Source organism: Molothrus ater, chromosome 3 (assembly GCF_012460135.2).
Source record: "Molothrus ater isolate BHLD 08-10-18 breed brown headed cowbird chromosome 3, BPBGC_Mater_1.1, whole genome shotgun sequence".
Taxonomy (NCBI): Eukaryota; Metazoa; Chordata; class Aves; order Passeriformes; family Icteridae; genus Molothrus; species Molothrus ater.
Genome location: NC_050480.2, coordinates 792,373 through 804,771, shown reverse-complemented (window position 1 = coordinate 804,771; position 12,399 = coordinate 792,373). Strand labels below are relative to the sequence as shown.

The 12,399-nt window shown below is 44.1% G+C and overlaps 1 protein-coding gene across 8 annotated transcripts in view; it reads left to right on the top strand.

Moving 5' to 3' along the window:
* Positions 1-12,399, top strand: part of PLCB4 (phospholipase C beta 4) — a 177,219-nt gene that overhangs the window by 136,583 nt on the left and 28,237 nt on the right. For all 8 annotated transcript variants that reach the window (XM_036380089.2, XM_036380084.2, XM_036380092.2 and 5 more), the window contains 6 exons: positions 415-499; positions 927-1,051; positions 2,959-3,010; positions 5,260-5,362; positions 6,904-7,068; positions 9,722-9,926. In XM_036380089.2, the coding sequence (XP_036235982.1) occupies positions 415-499; positions 927-1,051; positions 2,959-3,010; positions 5,260-5,362; positions 6,904-7,068; positions 9,722-9,926 (735 nt within the window). The remainder of the gene's footprint in view (positions 1-414; positions 500-926; positions 1,052-2,958; positions 3,011-5,259; positions 5,363-6,903; positions 7,069-9,721; positions 9,927-12,399) is intronic.

Genomic DNA, 12,399 nt, shown 5'->3' with positions numbered 1-12,399 from the left:
TGTCACAGTGGGCAGCAGTGAGCTGATACTGCACACCAGACAATTTATCATGTTGCTTTGCCTTATCTACCACACAGTGCAGGCTCTGAATAACAATGTTGTCCTAAACAAAAAAGGAAAATGATGTTGATTTCCCAAGGAGAGAAACAGAGAAGCGAGTCAGAAATACTATGAAATTTCTCATTGCTGTAATTTGATTCTATGAAATTTCTCATTGCTGTAATTTGATTCTATGAAATTTCTCTTTCTGTAATTTGATTCTATGAAATTTCTTATCACTATAATTTGATTCTATGAGTAATAGATAATGGGGAAGGAGACCAAAAACTGCTGTGTCCTGCTGTTTATAGTGCATGATTTTGAATGTGATTCATCATTAGAGGTGTTTTAAAATGTCTTGTCTTTTCTTTCTAGAACGTAATATTCACCATAACATGTCCTCCTTCAACGAGTCTGTTGGACTGGGCTATTTGAAGACTCATGCCATTGAGTTTGTGAAGTATCCTTTCACCTCCTCATCCCACCTTCTTAGCAATCCTAAAATAAACCAGTGCACCTTTCTGCATTTAGTGTTTAGTCTACAAAGGGAAAGGGGCATTTCTCCTACTTCATGCAAGGAGTGATGGTGAGATCTGATGGTGAGATTTGATCCTGAGATTTGACAGTGAGATTTGAAGACTCATGCCATTGAGTTCGGGATGTATCCTTTCACCTCCTCATCCCGCTTTCCTGCCAGTCCTAAAACAAACCAGTGCACCTTTCTACATTTAGTGTTGCATGTCTACAAAGGGAAAGGGGAAGTACCTCAGGAAGGAGAGATAGTGAGAGTAACAAGAGGAGTGTTTTGCTGTCGCAATGCTGGAGGTTCCAGGCCATGCCTCTGCACCTCTGTGGTGTTTGTTTGATTTCCTTGATGGATTCCCCAGCTACAACAAGCGGCAGATGAGTCGGATTTACCCCAAGGGGGGCCGTGTGGATTCCAGTAATTACATGCCGCAGATTTTCTGGAACGCTGGCTGCCAGATGGTCTCACTGAACTATCAGACCCCAGGTAGGCAGCAGTGACCCTCACTCCTAAAGAATGGCCTGGGCAGTGACTGCCAGCCAGATGCCGTGGATTTGCTGCTGGCATTTCTGCAGGAAACAGACATATGGCTGAATAATGCAGCGGGGTGGGAGCACGGGAGCGTGAGACAAGGAGCAGTAAAAACAGCCATGCACAGAAGGAAAATTCTGTCCCCTTTTATGGAAAAATAATGGAGTGCTGCATCTTCCCACTGAAATGGCTTTTATTAATAAAAAGTGTTAATTACAGGGAAATCGGTGCTTTCAGAAAACACAGCTCTGGCACAGTTGGGTGCATGTCTGCAAAGCAAAGATGGAATGCACTGATTAAGATGGTAAAAAGTAATGACTGTGTGACAAATGCATTTCTAGACCAGTTGTTGGGAAGTGTTAGCAGTCATGTGCTCAGGTCTGAGATCCCAGCTGAGAGAATGGTGCCAGGGAATGGAAATGCCCTCTCCACAGGGTGGTCTGAGAGGAGATGTACTGTTCCTGTTCAGTGAAGCTGTGAGTATAGCAGGGCAGGCTTTCTGCTGTTTTGGGTTTTTAAATTTATCTGGGAATGTTTTCAGTCAGATATGTAACAGACCCAATTCCCATTGCCTTTCTCTGGCTGTGGCAGTGCTTTTGTGCTCATTTCCCCCTCCCTGAACAGTGTCTTTGGTACAGCAGACACTCCTCTTGGTCATCCCCTGAGTTCTGTCCTGCAAAGCTGTGCCCCAGGCTCACCAGCTGAGGAGGCAGGAGAAGGGATACACTGGAATCTGCTGCTTGTAGAGCATTCAGTGGGCATGCCAGGGAGGCTGGAGCAGAAATACAAACCTCACTCTGCTCCCAGCACTGCCTCTGCCCACTGCATGTCATTCCCAACCCCTTTAAATTGCACATTAAGAGTAGCAGTTGTCTAAGTGGAAATCAGCAACTTTCCTGTGTTCCTCTTCTGTGATCCAGATGTGCTGTCAAGATGACTGAGGAAGTAAAAGTTAGAGCTGCCCAGTTACTCCAGTAATAAGTGGTATGGGCATAGGACAATCTTGTATTTTGTATAACAGAACAGATTTTGTTCCCTTTGAAGGTACAATCAGTTGGGCAAGAGAAATACCTGTTTTGTTGCTAAAGCAGGAGGTTGTATTCTTGTGTAAGTAGAAAGCTGTAGGAAAACATTTCATTTTTTCAGAGTTCTGGAGAGGGCTGGATGGGAGGGAGATTGTTACATGGTATGTGTTCCCCTAGCAGTGCTGTGACGGTGCACTCACTAAAACTCACATGCTTTTAAATGTTGAAACTAAGCAGTGCTGCTGTGATCTTCGTGGTTTCTTGGTGTGGTATTTTATTCAGCTAAGTCCTCAGAAAACCAGTGGGACATGCACCTCCCCTTCTTTGAGACATCAGGCTGCAGGCAGCTTCATCAGAGGTGGTTGTCATTGTGATGGAATGTGTTCCTCAAGGCTGTCTCCTCTAGTATATTTGTTATTCTGAGGTTATTTGCACTGTTAAAGCTCCTGTAGCACTCTGTTATTGAAGGTGATCTGCAGAAATGTGGATACTGATCTGCACTGTAAATACCAAAAGGTAGATGATGGAAATCCCATCCCAGGCACTTGGCATGTCCACAGTTGTTACTTCCCTGCCTGCCAAGTGTGTTTGAATTCAGGGAAATACTGTTTCCTAAGCCCAGCATGGACTTCAGCATGCTTGGTAAAGCTGTTACTCCTGTGCAAAAAATAAGAAGTTTTCCTGTTTCTTCCTATTATTTCTTAGATGTAGGTTTTATATGCATTAAAATAAACTTTTATTTAAACTTATTATTCTGGAAAACCAGTCTTATTTTCTGATCTAGTTAATGATCTGCATTATTCAGCAGGAAAGTGAGTAAATTCTCTCTTTTGGCAGATTTAGCAATGCAGTTGAATCAAGGAAAGTTTGAGTACAATGGATCGTGCGGGTGAGTGATGTGATTTAAACTGTTGTCACTGTGCATCAGGGTCCTTCACTAAAGTTTTAATAAGATTTTGTCACTATTAATTATGTGTTACAAAAGGAAAATGGGATGCTAGGTGAGGAGTAGAAATCAGCAGAGTTCAGGGAGCATTATCCCCCAAAAGGAGGTATTCTAATGAGTATACTTTTAATTATGCCCAGTTTTTAAATGAGATCCAAGAGGCATTGTGTTCATATTATGAAGATCATGAATACTGTACACAGTTATTCAAATCCACCTCCACCTTCTGCTCTCAGCCTTTCTTTGAAGATGTGCCTCAGAGTGGAGATTCATTGCACAGTTCACAGAATTGCCAAATTTACTTGGACAAGTGGAATCTGAATGCATAGGGAACATATTTTTAATCTGTGCACTCTTAATTGGAGCACAGATTTCACAGAGAATCCTGAAGTGTTTCATCTAAGCCCTTGCTCATTATTTTTGCATGACAAAGGATGTTCAAGGAATGCTGATAGATTTTTCTCAAATGTTGATAGACCTTAATAGGATGGACTGGTCATTAGCAGCAGGAGAAAAGGAGAAGTTTAATGAACCACAGGAAATGCAGTCCAGAAACACATGAGAATCTGCAGACTCTTCCTGGGAAGGAGCTACTCTTTTACTGCTGCAGATCTTACTCAGAGAGAAAATCTGGCTAGATGGAGCTTGGTAAAATTGCTCATTTGCAGAATGGGCACAGAGTGCTTGGCCATGCCATGCCTTTATTGCAGCTGTGAGCACTCCAGGAGAGGCTCTTGGCTTTGACAAAGGTGTGCACTCTGTAATTTCAATCAAAACAACAAGAACAGAAGAAACCCAAAGCTTTCTTATGGCAGAGTTTGGTTCCTTTCTTGTTGGACCCGCCAGCTTAGTAAAAGAGTACCTGCTTAATTTTGCCAAAGTCTCTGAAGGACAGGCAAAGTTACCAACTAAATTCCTGGGTTCTTACATCAGTGTTTTAATAATGATGTAGTGGTAATGTTTGATATGCATTGTAAATGTGGTGGTGTTTCAGTCACAGAAGGGAAATGAAAAACTGAGTATTTCCTTCTGCCTGTACTCCTCTTTTCTCAGATTTGCAGCTTTCATGCTGATCAAACAAGGTCATTTCAGCATTTCTTATTGCAGCAGGCTGAAAACAGAGGCTAAGCAGAGTTAGTTCCCTTCTGCCCCAACCTGCTTTAAATTAACCAAATATTAAGAAATCACTTTTCTAATGGAAGGAAAACATTTTTAATGAAAGAAAAAAGAGTAATATTACTTCCAAACAGAAACAGTGTTATTAAGAAATGGATGAAAGCACTGACATTCTTTCCACTGGAATTTTTCTAGCCTTTTTTAATCCCTGAATTCTGTCTAGGCCTTTATCATATTGCGTACCAGTGATTCACTAGAGGCTAAGGGTGGATAAAAATTCATCTTCAAGCAGCTTTGTCTGTCAGGGTTGCAGAATTAGCAAGATTTTTCCAGTTGCACATTTTCTTGCGTCAGTGGAAGGGAATGTCTGTAATGTGCAGCCTTTCTGCAGTGATCAACTGCTGTTTCATTTTGGTGGCAGAATCCTTGGGTTTTGGTGCACCAGAGCACAAATTGGCTTCATTGATATGGTGATGCAGTGTGAGGTCCTCAGGGAGGCATTGTGAGTGTTATTGTGGTGGTACCTTTCATGCTGCTATAATTAACAATCTGTCAGCACTGACATTATCAGCTGTTTCCCCCAAGGTTTCGTAACCATAATGAAAAAATCAGCTTCAAGCTGAAATTTAGTGTATGAGTCTTGAACCATAAGGAGCTGCTTCATCTGGAAAAATAACATTGAAAAATCCCTCTGTGCTTTTCCAAAGTGTTAAAGAATTAAAACAAATGAGAGCATCTGTGTTTTATTACATGGTGACTCCCTGCATTTTTTAACTGTATTATTCAGTTGTTTTGAAATGTCCTTGATTATATTACATTTATTTTTACCTTAAAATCCCAGATTGATTCCATCTCTCAGTAGCTGGTAATTCAAAATGAAAATTAGTGTTTATCTGTGTTCCAGACAACCATAATACTTTCTTTTGCTTCCTCACACTTGCAGCTGGAATGAGTCTGTATTTTACACTGCTGTAGGGGAGCTCATTGTTTAAAGGCAGAACATCCATTTCATATGCATTTAATACCACTTTAATTTCCAGTCAAGGATAATTTTCTCTTTTTCCCCTTGCAATAAGGTACCTACTAAAGCCAGATTTCATGCGACGACCAGACAGGACGTTCGACCCGTTCTCTGAAACTCCTGTGGATGGTGTTATTGCTGCAACGTGTTCTGTGCAGGTAAGGCAGCAGAGCCAGCTGCCATCACACCCAAAAGCACATTTAGAATCACCAGAAATTGGATATATGCACTCAATGTGCTTGACTGGGCAGATTTCAGCACATCGGTTTCTTTTTTTTCCTTTTTTAATATTGCTGGCTAAGATGCCTTTGTTTCCTTGATCTGAGTGGAATATGATAGAATTGGAAATGATGTGTTACTACACGTTGTGGTGTTCTGACAGCCTTGGTGGTCTTTTTGAAATCCATGAGCCCACACAAACAGATAAAGGAGTGAAGTTCCTTCCCATGCACAGTATGGAATTGCACAGCATCACTTGTCCCCACAGAGCAGGGAGGAGTCTGAGCACACAGGGACAGGATATCTTCAAAATTATTGGAGAAAGATGTTGGTGTGAGGCAGGCCCTTTCTCTGGAGTTATCTGTGAGTAACAAAGTCCATAAAGCTGCTGCTGCAGTTCTTCAGCATGGTCAGGTACCCAGTTCTGGGAGGAGGCTGACAATGGTGAAACCTGCTTGGTGAGCAAAAGACCTCACCTTTCATTTAGCATTTTTCATGTGCTGCGTTTCAGTTTCACACCCTCGCTGGCCAAGCATTCCTCATGCATTCCAGATGTTGAACTAAGCTCCACTGGCACCTCTAGTGGAATAAGCATGTTCTATTAATGTTGTTTTTCTTAAATGGTAATCAAAGCACAGCCCCTCCCAGAAGGAAGTGGGATCAGATGGTTCCTGGGTCATGTATTTTGACAGTTACCTTTCTTTTGTGACTAAAACTAGTATAAAATTCCATACAAATTTTGTAATTAAGGAGTTGAGTGGAGCAAAAGCCAGCAATGATACCCCTCAGCCACAAAACTTTTCAGATCTGTTATCCAGAGTGTTCTCCAGAAGGATGTTAGGTCATGCAAAAACAGGATCTGGAATGAGCTTAGGTCAGTGAAATCATGTTTCAGTCTTTTTCTTCCCTCCTTGCTTGTAGTAATGAAAACATTAGCTGTATTTTTAAATAATAGATCATCTTGGTGAAATAAAAATTTTCCCTGGAGTAATCACCTGCTGTGGCTAGATTAATCTTTACTTGGGGTGAAATAGCAACAAATCTTCATATCTCTAACAATACTGAGGAATCCTGTGGGGTTTTGGTTTCTTCACTTTTTAAGCATCCTGCACTTTCCAAACACATAATATGGAGTCAGACTGATTCATGATTAGCTTCAAACCTTCACCTGAGTGAAAGCAGAGCAAGAGTTTCCTTTCACCCCTTGTACTCAAGATCATAGAAAATTATAGAAATCATAGAAAAAAGTGCTTCTGAAGAGTGTTAGAAGTTGTGGAATAGCAGTGCCAGCTCTGGTTGTTCCATTCAGTGTTTTCATACATGAATCTGGGAGACACTGCTGGCAGTACTATTTCAGGTGAAGGCTGTATTTCCATGTCTGATCCCAGGAGCTTTTCCAAGGAGGTGCAGTTTGAAATGACCTCCATTTCCCATATCCCTGCTCTGCAGCGCCTTTCCCTGCTCTCTTGCTGTGTTGCAGGTGATCTCTGGGCAGTTCCTGTCAGACAAGAAGATTGGCACCTACGTGGAGGTGGACATGTACGGGCTGCCCACGGACACCATCCGCAAGGAGTTCCGCACGCGCATGGTGATGAACAACGGCCTGAACCCCGTGTACAACGAGGAGTCCTTTGTCTTCAGGAAGGTAGGATGGCGTCTGTGCAGGGCCCAGCCTGCCCTGCTGTGCCCTGGCTGCCCTGCCCTCTGAGCCAGCCCTCCCTGCTCACCCAGACGAGTGCTGCTCCATGGCCAGGGTTCTAGGGCCCCGGTTGCTGCTGTGAACATGCAAAGCTGAAGGCAGCTTTCAGGAGCCTGCTTGGTTTTGCCTTGTTTTGGTTCTGTTTTCTTTTTGGTTTTGCTTTGGTTTTATTTTTCTAACGGATAACCTCTGTAGCTATCACATGATTTTTTTGTTGTTTTTGTTTCCATTTGGCTTTTTCCTCCCCTTTGCTTCCTCCTCCCACTTGGAGGTAGCCACCTCCTCTGTGACCATGCCTGTGTTCAAGGTATGCAGTCTGCTCAGAGTGAGCCCCGCTGGTGGACACCATCATTCCCTGGAGATTCCTTCTTCCCTGCCCTGGCAGTGGCTGCTATCTTGCACTGTTCCTTCAGCCCAGAGGGCAGGTGAGATGCTGCATCCAAAGCTAAGGTCAATGTCATTACATGGAAAAGTTGGAAGGGTGCTGTGTTCCTCAGGCGTGTTGCCAGCTCCCTCCTTCAGTGGTCCATGTGCATCATGTACCTTCTTCTTTATTTTTTTATTTTTTTCCAATACTGAAAGAAAAAACAACCCTTTTTTTCTTGGCATGGGGGATTTAAAGAGAGAGACCATTTGTCCGTGTTCAGTTTTTATCTCTCAGTCTTTATATATATGTGATACACACATATATATATACATTTATTTTATTTTTCTTCTGTTGCCTGGAGTTTCATCCAGACTACATGTGTTACAGTGCTGTCTTGGGTAACATCTGTTTTGCTTACACCTGTTTTGTTGTCATGCAGAATTGTTGCTCTTCTATTCCAAAGTTCAGACTCCTAGTCCAAATGTCAGACTTTTTGCCGAGTGGTGATAGCTCTTCACACCTGGGTATATTACACACTTAATCTGCTTTCCTAACAGCATTGCCAGTTTTTAAGAGAAATTGAGTTGATGCAAGAGTTTTTTCTGAACTCATATTCTGAAAGGAATGTGACTTCAGGTGCTTTCCTCTGTGTATGAGGAGCACAGGGAAGATGCTTGATGTACAAGCAATGTGGCTGCCCATGTGACCAGCAGCTGCTGCTGTCTGATTTCTTACATCAAAAGGGCCAGAAATTCCAGTGCAGGCTGTGTGCTGGGACATGGGTACAGAGGCTGAGGCCAATATTTCTCATTACTGCTCTCCAGTCAGCAATCCTGTGGTCGCACACTCTCTTGAACGCGTAGATCAGCCAAGAGATTATTGTCCTTCACCTCAGGCCCTTATCATAGCTAGCAATGTAATCAGCATCCACTGGAGATCCAGCAGGTGGGTGGCAGGAGCACAGCAGGAAGGATTCCCCCAGCTGGATATGCTGAAGGCACTGGGTGCACAGTGCTAAAAGATCATGAGAGGGTGGAAGTACCTAGCAGGATACCACAGAACAAATTAATGCCGAGGGAACAATAAACTCTGTCCCCTCCCTGGCAAATCTGTGTCAAAGAGCATCATGTAATGAAAGATGTGCTGGTCTGTGACCTGTAGGGGAGACATCTTACCTGCTCTGCTTGAGTTGCAGTGTTCTCCTCAGGCTGATGCTTAACCCCACACAGTTGTTCTCAGGTACTGTGTTTGATTGTTCTCCTGTCACGTTTTCTCATATTTATTTTAGTTAAAATAAGGTTTCAGTCGCTCTGACCTGGGTTCTGTGTTGTCCCTCTGTTGTGTTGAGGGGAGGAGGGAGCAGGTGCTGGTGGTGGCCTGTGCTGGGAGTGCTGAGCTGTAGTTGAGTAGAGCAGGATATCCATGAGCTGCTCCCATGGGTTCAGAGACCAAGAGCAGCCTTTATTTTGTGCCCCCCAAGGCTGAGAATGGGAGTGGCAGGGGAAGGTGTAAGGGAGCAGGCAGACACAGCTCCCTGAGCTCTTCCCTTGTATCCCACAGGCCTTGGGGAGTAGCACCAGGGAGGGAAGGAGGGAAATCTGTCCCAGTCTATGACTGGGGTGGGCTGGCGGAGGAGCTGCACTCTGCTGGTCTGCCTCCTCTGGCTGCTGCATGCCCAGAGGCAGCCCTGTGCTGCAGGGAGGGCAGGGGGTCTCTGTTCTGCCCTGTCAGCCCAGCTGGGCAGGGCCAGGAGGCTGCAGCATCCCTGCTCCCGTGCATGCCTTGAGCCATGTCCTGAGTGCAGCACACATTGCAGCAGCTCACACATCCCCAGCAGCCTGTGCTTGCACTCTCCTTGCCCTTTTGGATGCATCCCAAATCCCATCTCTCTGTCATAATTCCTCCTGATCCAGCACTACGTGCCCTTTGATTGCTGCCGTATCTGTCATTTCCCATGCAGTATTTACCTGCCTTCTTATCAGTGCCACCAGTCTTCAGTCGTGAGAAATAAACACACAGAATATTTAGCTGGCGTAACTGTGAGCTGCAGGATTTACATAACCTGAAATCTACCCGTTATTTAGGGTGAAAAAGCCTTTCTAGGAAAGATTTCATTTTGAAACCTGGGCTCTTGCAGTGCTGGTAGTCTCTGGCACCGAGTTCACCCACGGGAGGCGGGGAGGAAGCTGCTCTGTCAGGGCCATTACATGTCTGTGCTCTGTGGCTTTCCAGGTTATCCTGCCTGACCTTGCTGTCCTGAGAATAGCAGTGTATGATGACAACAACAAGCTGATTGGGCAGAGGATCCTGCCTCTGGATGGGCTGCAGGCAGGTTACAGACACATTTCCCTGCGCAACGAGGGCAACAAGCCCCTCTCTCTTCCCACGGTGTTCTGCAACATTGTGCTCAAAACCTACGTGCCTGATGGGTTTGGAGGTGAGAGCAGCCTTTGGCTCAGCGTGCTGTGGCTCTTGAGTGTTGGTGTGCAAGTCCTGAAGTGCTCCAGGGGCACTGTGCAGCCAGAGCCCACGTGCAGTGCTGCAGGATGGGGAGGTTCAGGACTGGTAACTTTCTGTAGCTCCTTGGAACCTCTGCATAATGAGGAGAGAAATCTGCTTTTTGACCAAGTGCCTGTCTCTGTTGATGATAGAAGCATTAATGTACTAAAATGAGAAAATAATGTGGAAAATAAGCTACTACTACTTAGCTCCATTTGATTTTCTCTGTTGACAATTTAGAGTCTTATTTTATTACATATTGTCTGACATAAATATCTGTAAGGTTAGGATGTACTTTATCTATATTGATTGGCCTATAACAGTAGGCCAATCAATATAGATAAAGTACATGCAGAAACATAGTTTCTTTCAAACAAAACCAATTCTTTATTCTGGGGAAAATTGGTGTATTTTTGTAAAATGTCAGTGAAATAATTCAGCATCCAGAACCTCTCTGCATTTTTCTTCCCCAGTTTTACATGTCTTTAGTGTGGTTTAATTGTTTTTGGGCTCTCAGGAAAGTTAATTTCATGTGAGCATTTCCATGATGAGGTTGCCAGAGCTGTGGTCGTTTATACTGAGCAGTGGCAAATTGCCACGTGTGTGTGGGAGCACAGAGCTGAGAATAATCCTTGCACCACTGAAACCTGTGTAACGCTTGAGTTCCCCCTGACAGAAAGGGCCTCTGCACCCCAGATGAAATTTGCTTGTGCATTGGACAATACATAAACCATTTAAAACTGTAAAGTAGGAATTGCACAAAATGCTGGAGCTCTGACTCTGCAGCAATTACCTCAGGGGTTGCTGATGAAACATATTGATCAAACCAATGTTTTTCTCTTCACAAAACCTATTTCAAACCTGCAGCCAGGCAAAGAATGGCTGCACTTCTCTGTGTGATTTCTACAGTAGAAACTGGAGGAAGGGAAGGTTGACCTAACCTGTCTTCAAGTCTGTGTTTGCTGGTGCTTATCCAGGCTTAAAAAAATTAACAGGCTGAGACTTCAGTAACATTTCATGGAAAAATAGGTGTTACAGGAGCATTTGTATTGTTCACATGTGGAATCCTGGTTTCTGGCAAGTCAGCTGGAGGTTTGCCATGGGCCCTGGACCACCACTGTGCCATTGTGCAGCACATTTCATCCCCAGTATTTAACTGCAGGGACTTTGTCTCCAGATAAATGTGAGCTTCTGCCTAAACTTGAGATTCTCAAGGGTAATTGACCCATCAGTCTAAGAGACATGTTTAAGTGTGCCCTTTAATTCTTACCTGAACTGAAGCTTTTGGCAGCAAATGACTCAGTTGAAATATTTTCTCAGCTAAGGACGTGCTTCTGATTTGGGATTGATGTTCTGTGGCACCAGACTTTTCCTAAGAACAGAATTTAAACTTAGCACTGAGGTCCATGTGGCTTGAGCTGCTGAGTGTGCTGGAACCACAAGGAGAAAGTATTTGTTCAATTAATTTTTTAAACTACATTCTGCACTTGCAGAAGTGAAAGACTTGTTTTCCAAAGCGAATTTCAACACCAGTTTACAGTTTGCAAATTGTGTGCTACAGTGTCAGCAGTGCTGTGGGCGGTTTATTTGATAGAGGTGGGAAAGCATTGCTAGCCCTCAGTAACAGTGTTGTTACAGCAAAATGCTGCTGGAAGGGAGGGCTGGTGGTTGTAGTTTGCTGTCAGCCTGGCAAAAGCAGCCTCTGCATGGACAGGAGCTCAGTGAGCTCCATTCTGGCTCTGCTCCCCCTTCCCAGACAGGCTGCGTGTGCCTGGTGTATTTTCCTCCTTGATACAGAGCAGCAGCACGGTGAACACCTGGCAGTAACTTCTGACACCCAGGTGGGATCATTAGTATTCTGCTGGCATGGGGGTTTTAATTACTTATCTTCTGCAGTCAGCTGCTCATTGTTTTATGAGCCATCACTAGGATCTCCAGGGCTGTTTCAGCAAACCTGTAGGAAGGTAGAGCTGAAGTCAGTAGCTGCCTACGTTCTTTTTTCTTTCTTTTTTGTCTTTTTAACCTGTATGACTAAGATTTAAAATGTGCCCTGAATAATAACTAGAAAAGGTGATGCATTGTAGGCTTTCAAAGATGTGCTTTCCTTTTTTATTTTATAGCTTTGCAATTTCTTGTGGTTTATTTGCATCAGCCCCTCTGTTCCCAATAAAACCACAATAATGGCACAAACTGATGCAAATGAAGCAGCATTCTCCAAATTTCTATTCTGGAACTCTTCAGTGAGTAAGCCTGGCTGTCAGCTTGGTGGTGGGTGCCCTCTGCAGTGCACTCTTGCAGTGACTCTCAGAGTTGTGGATGTAATTGCAGCTCCCCAGCCCGGCTCACCTCCCCGGGAGAGGGGGCAGCAGCAAGGACAGGGAGGGTCAGCTCCCCCGGAAGGGTTGAGCCTG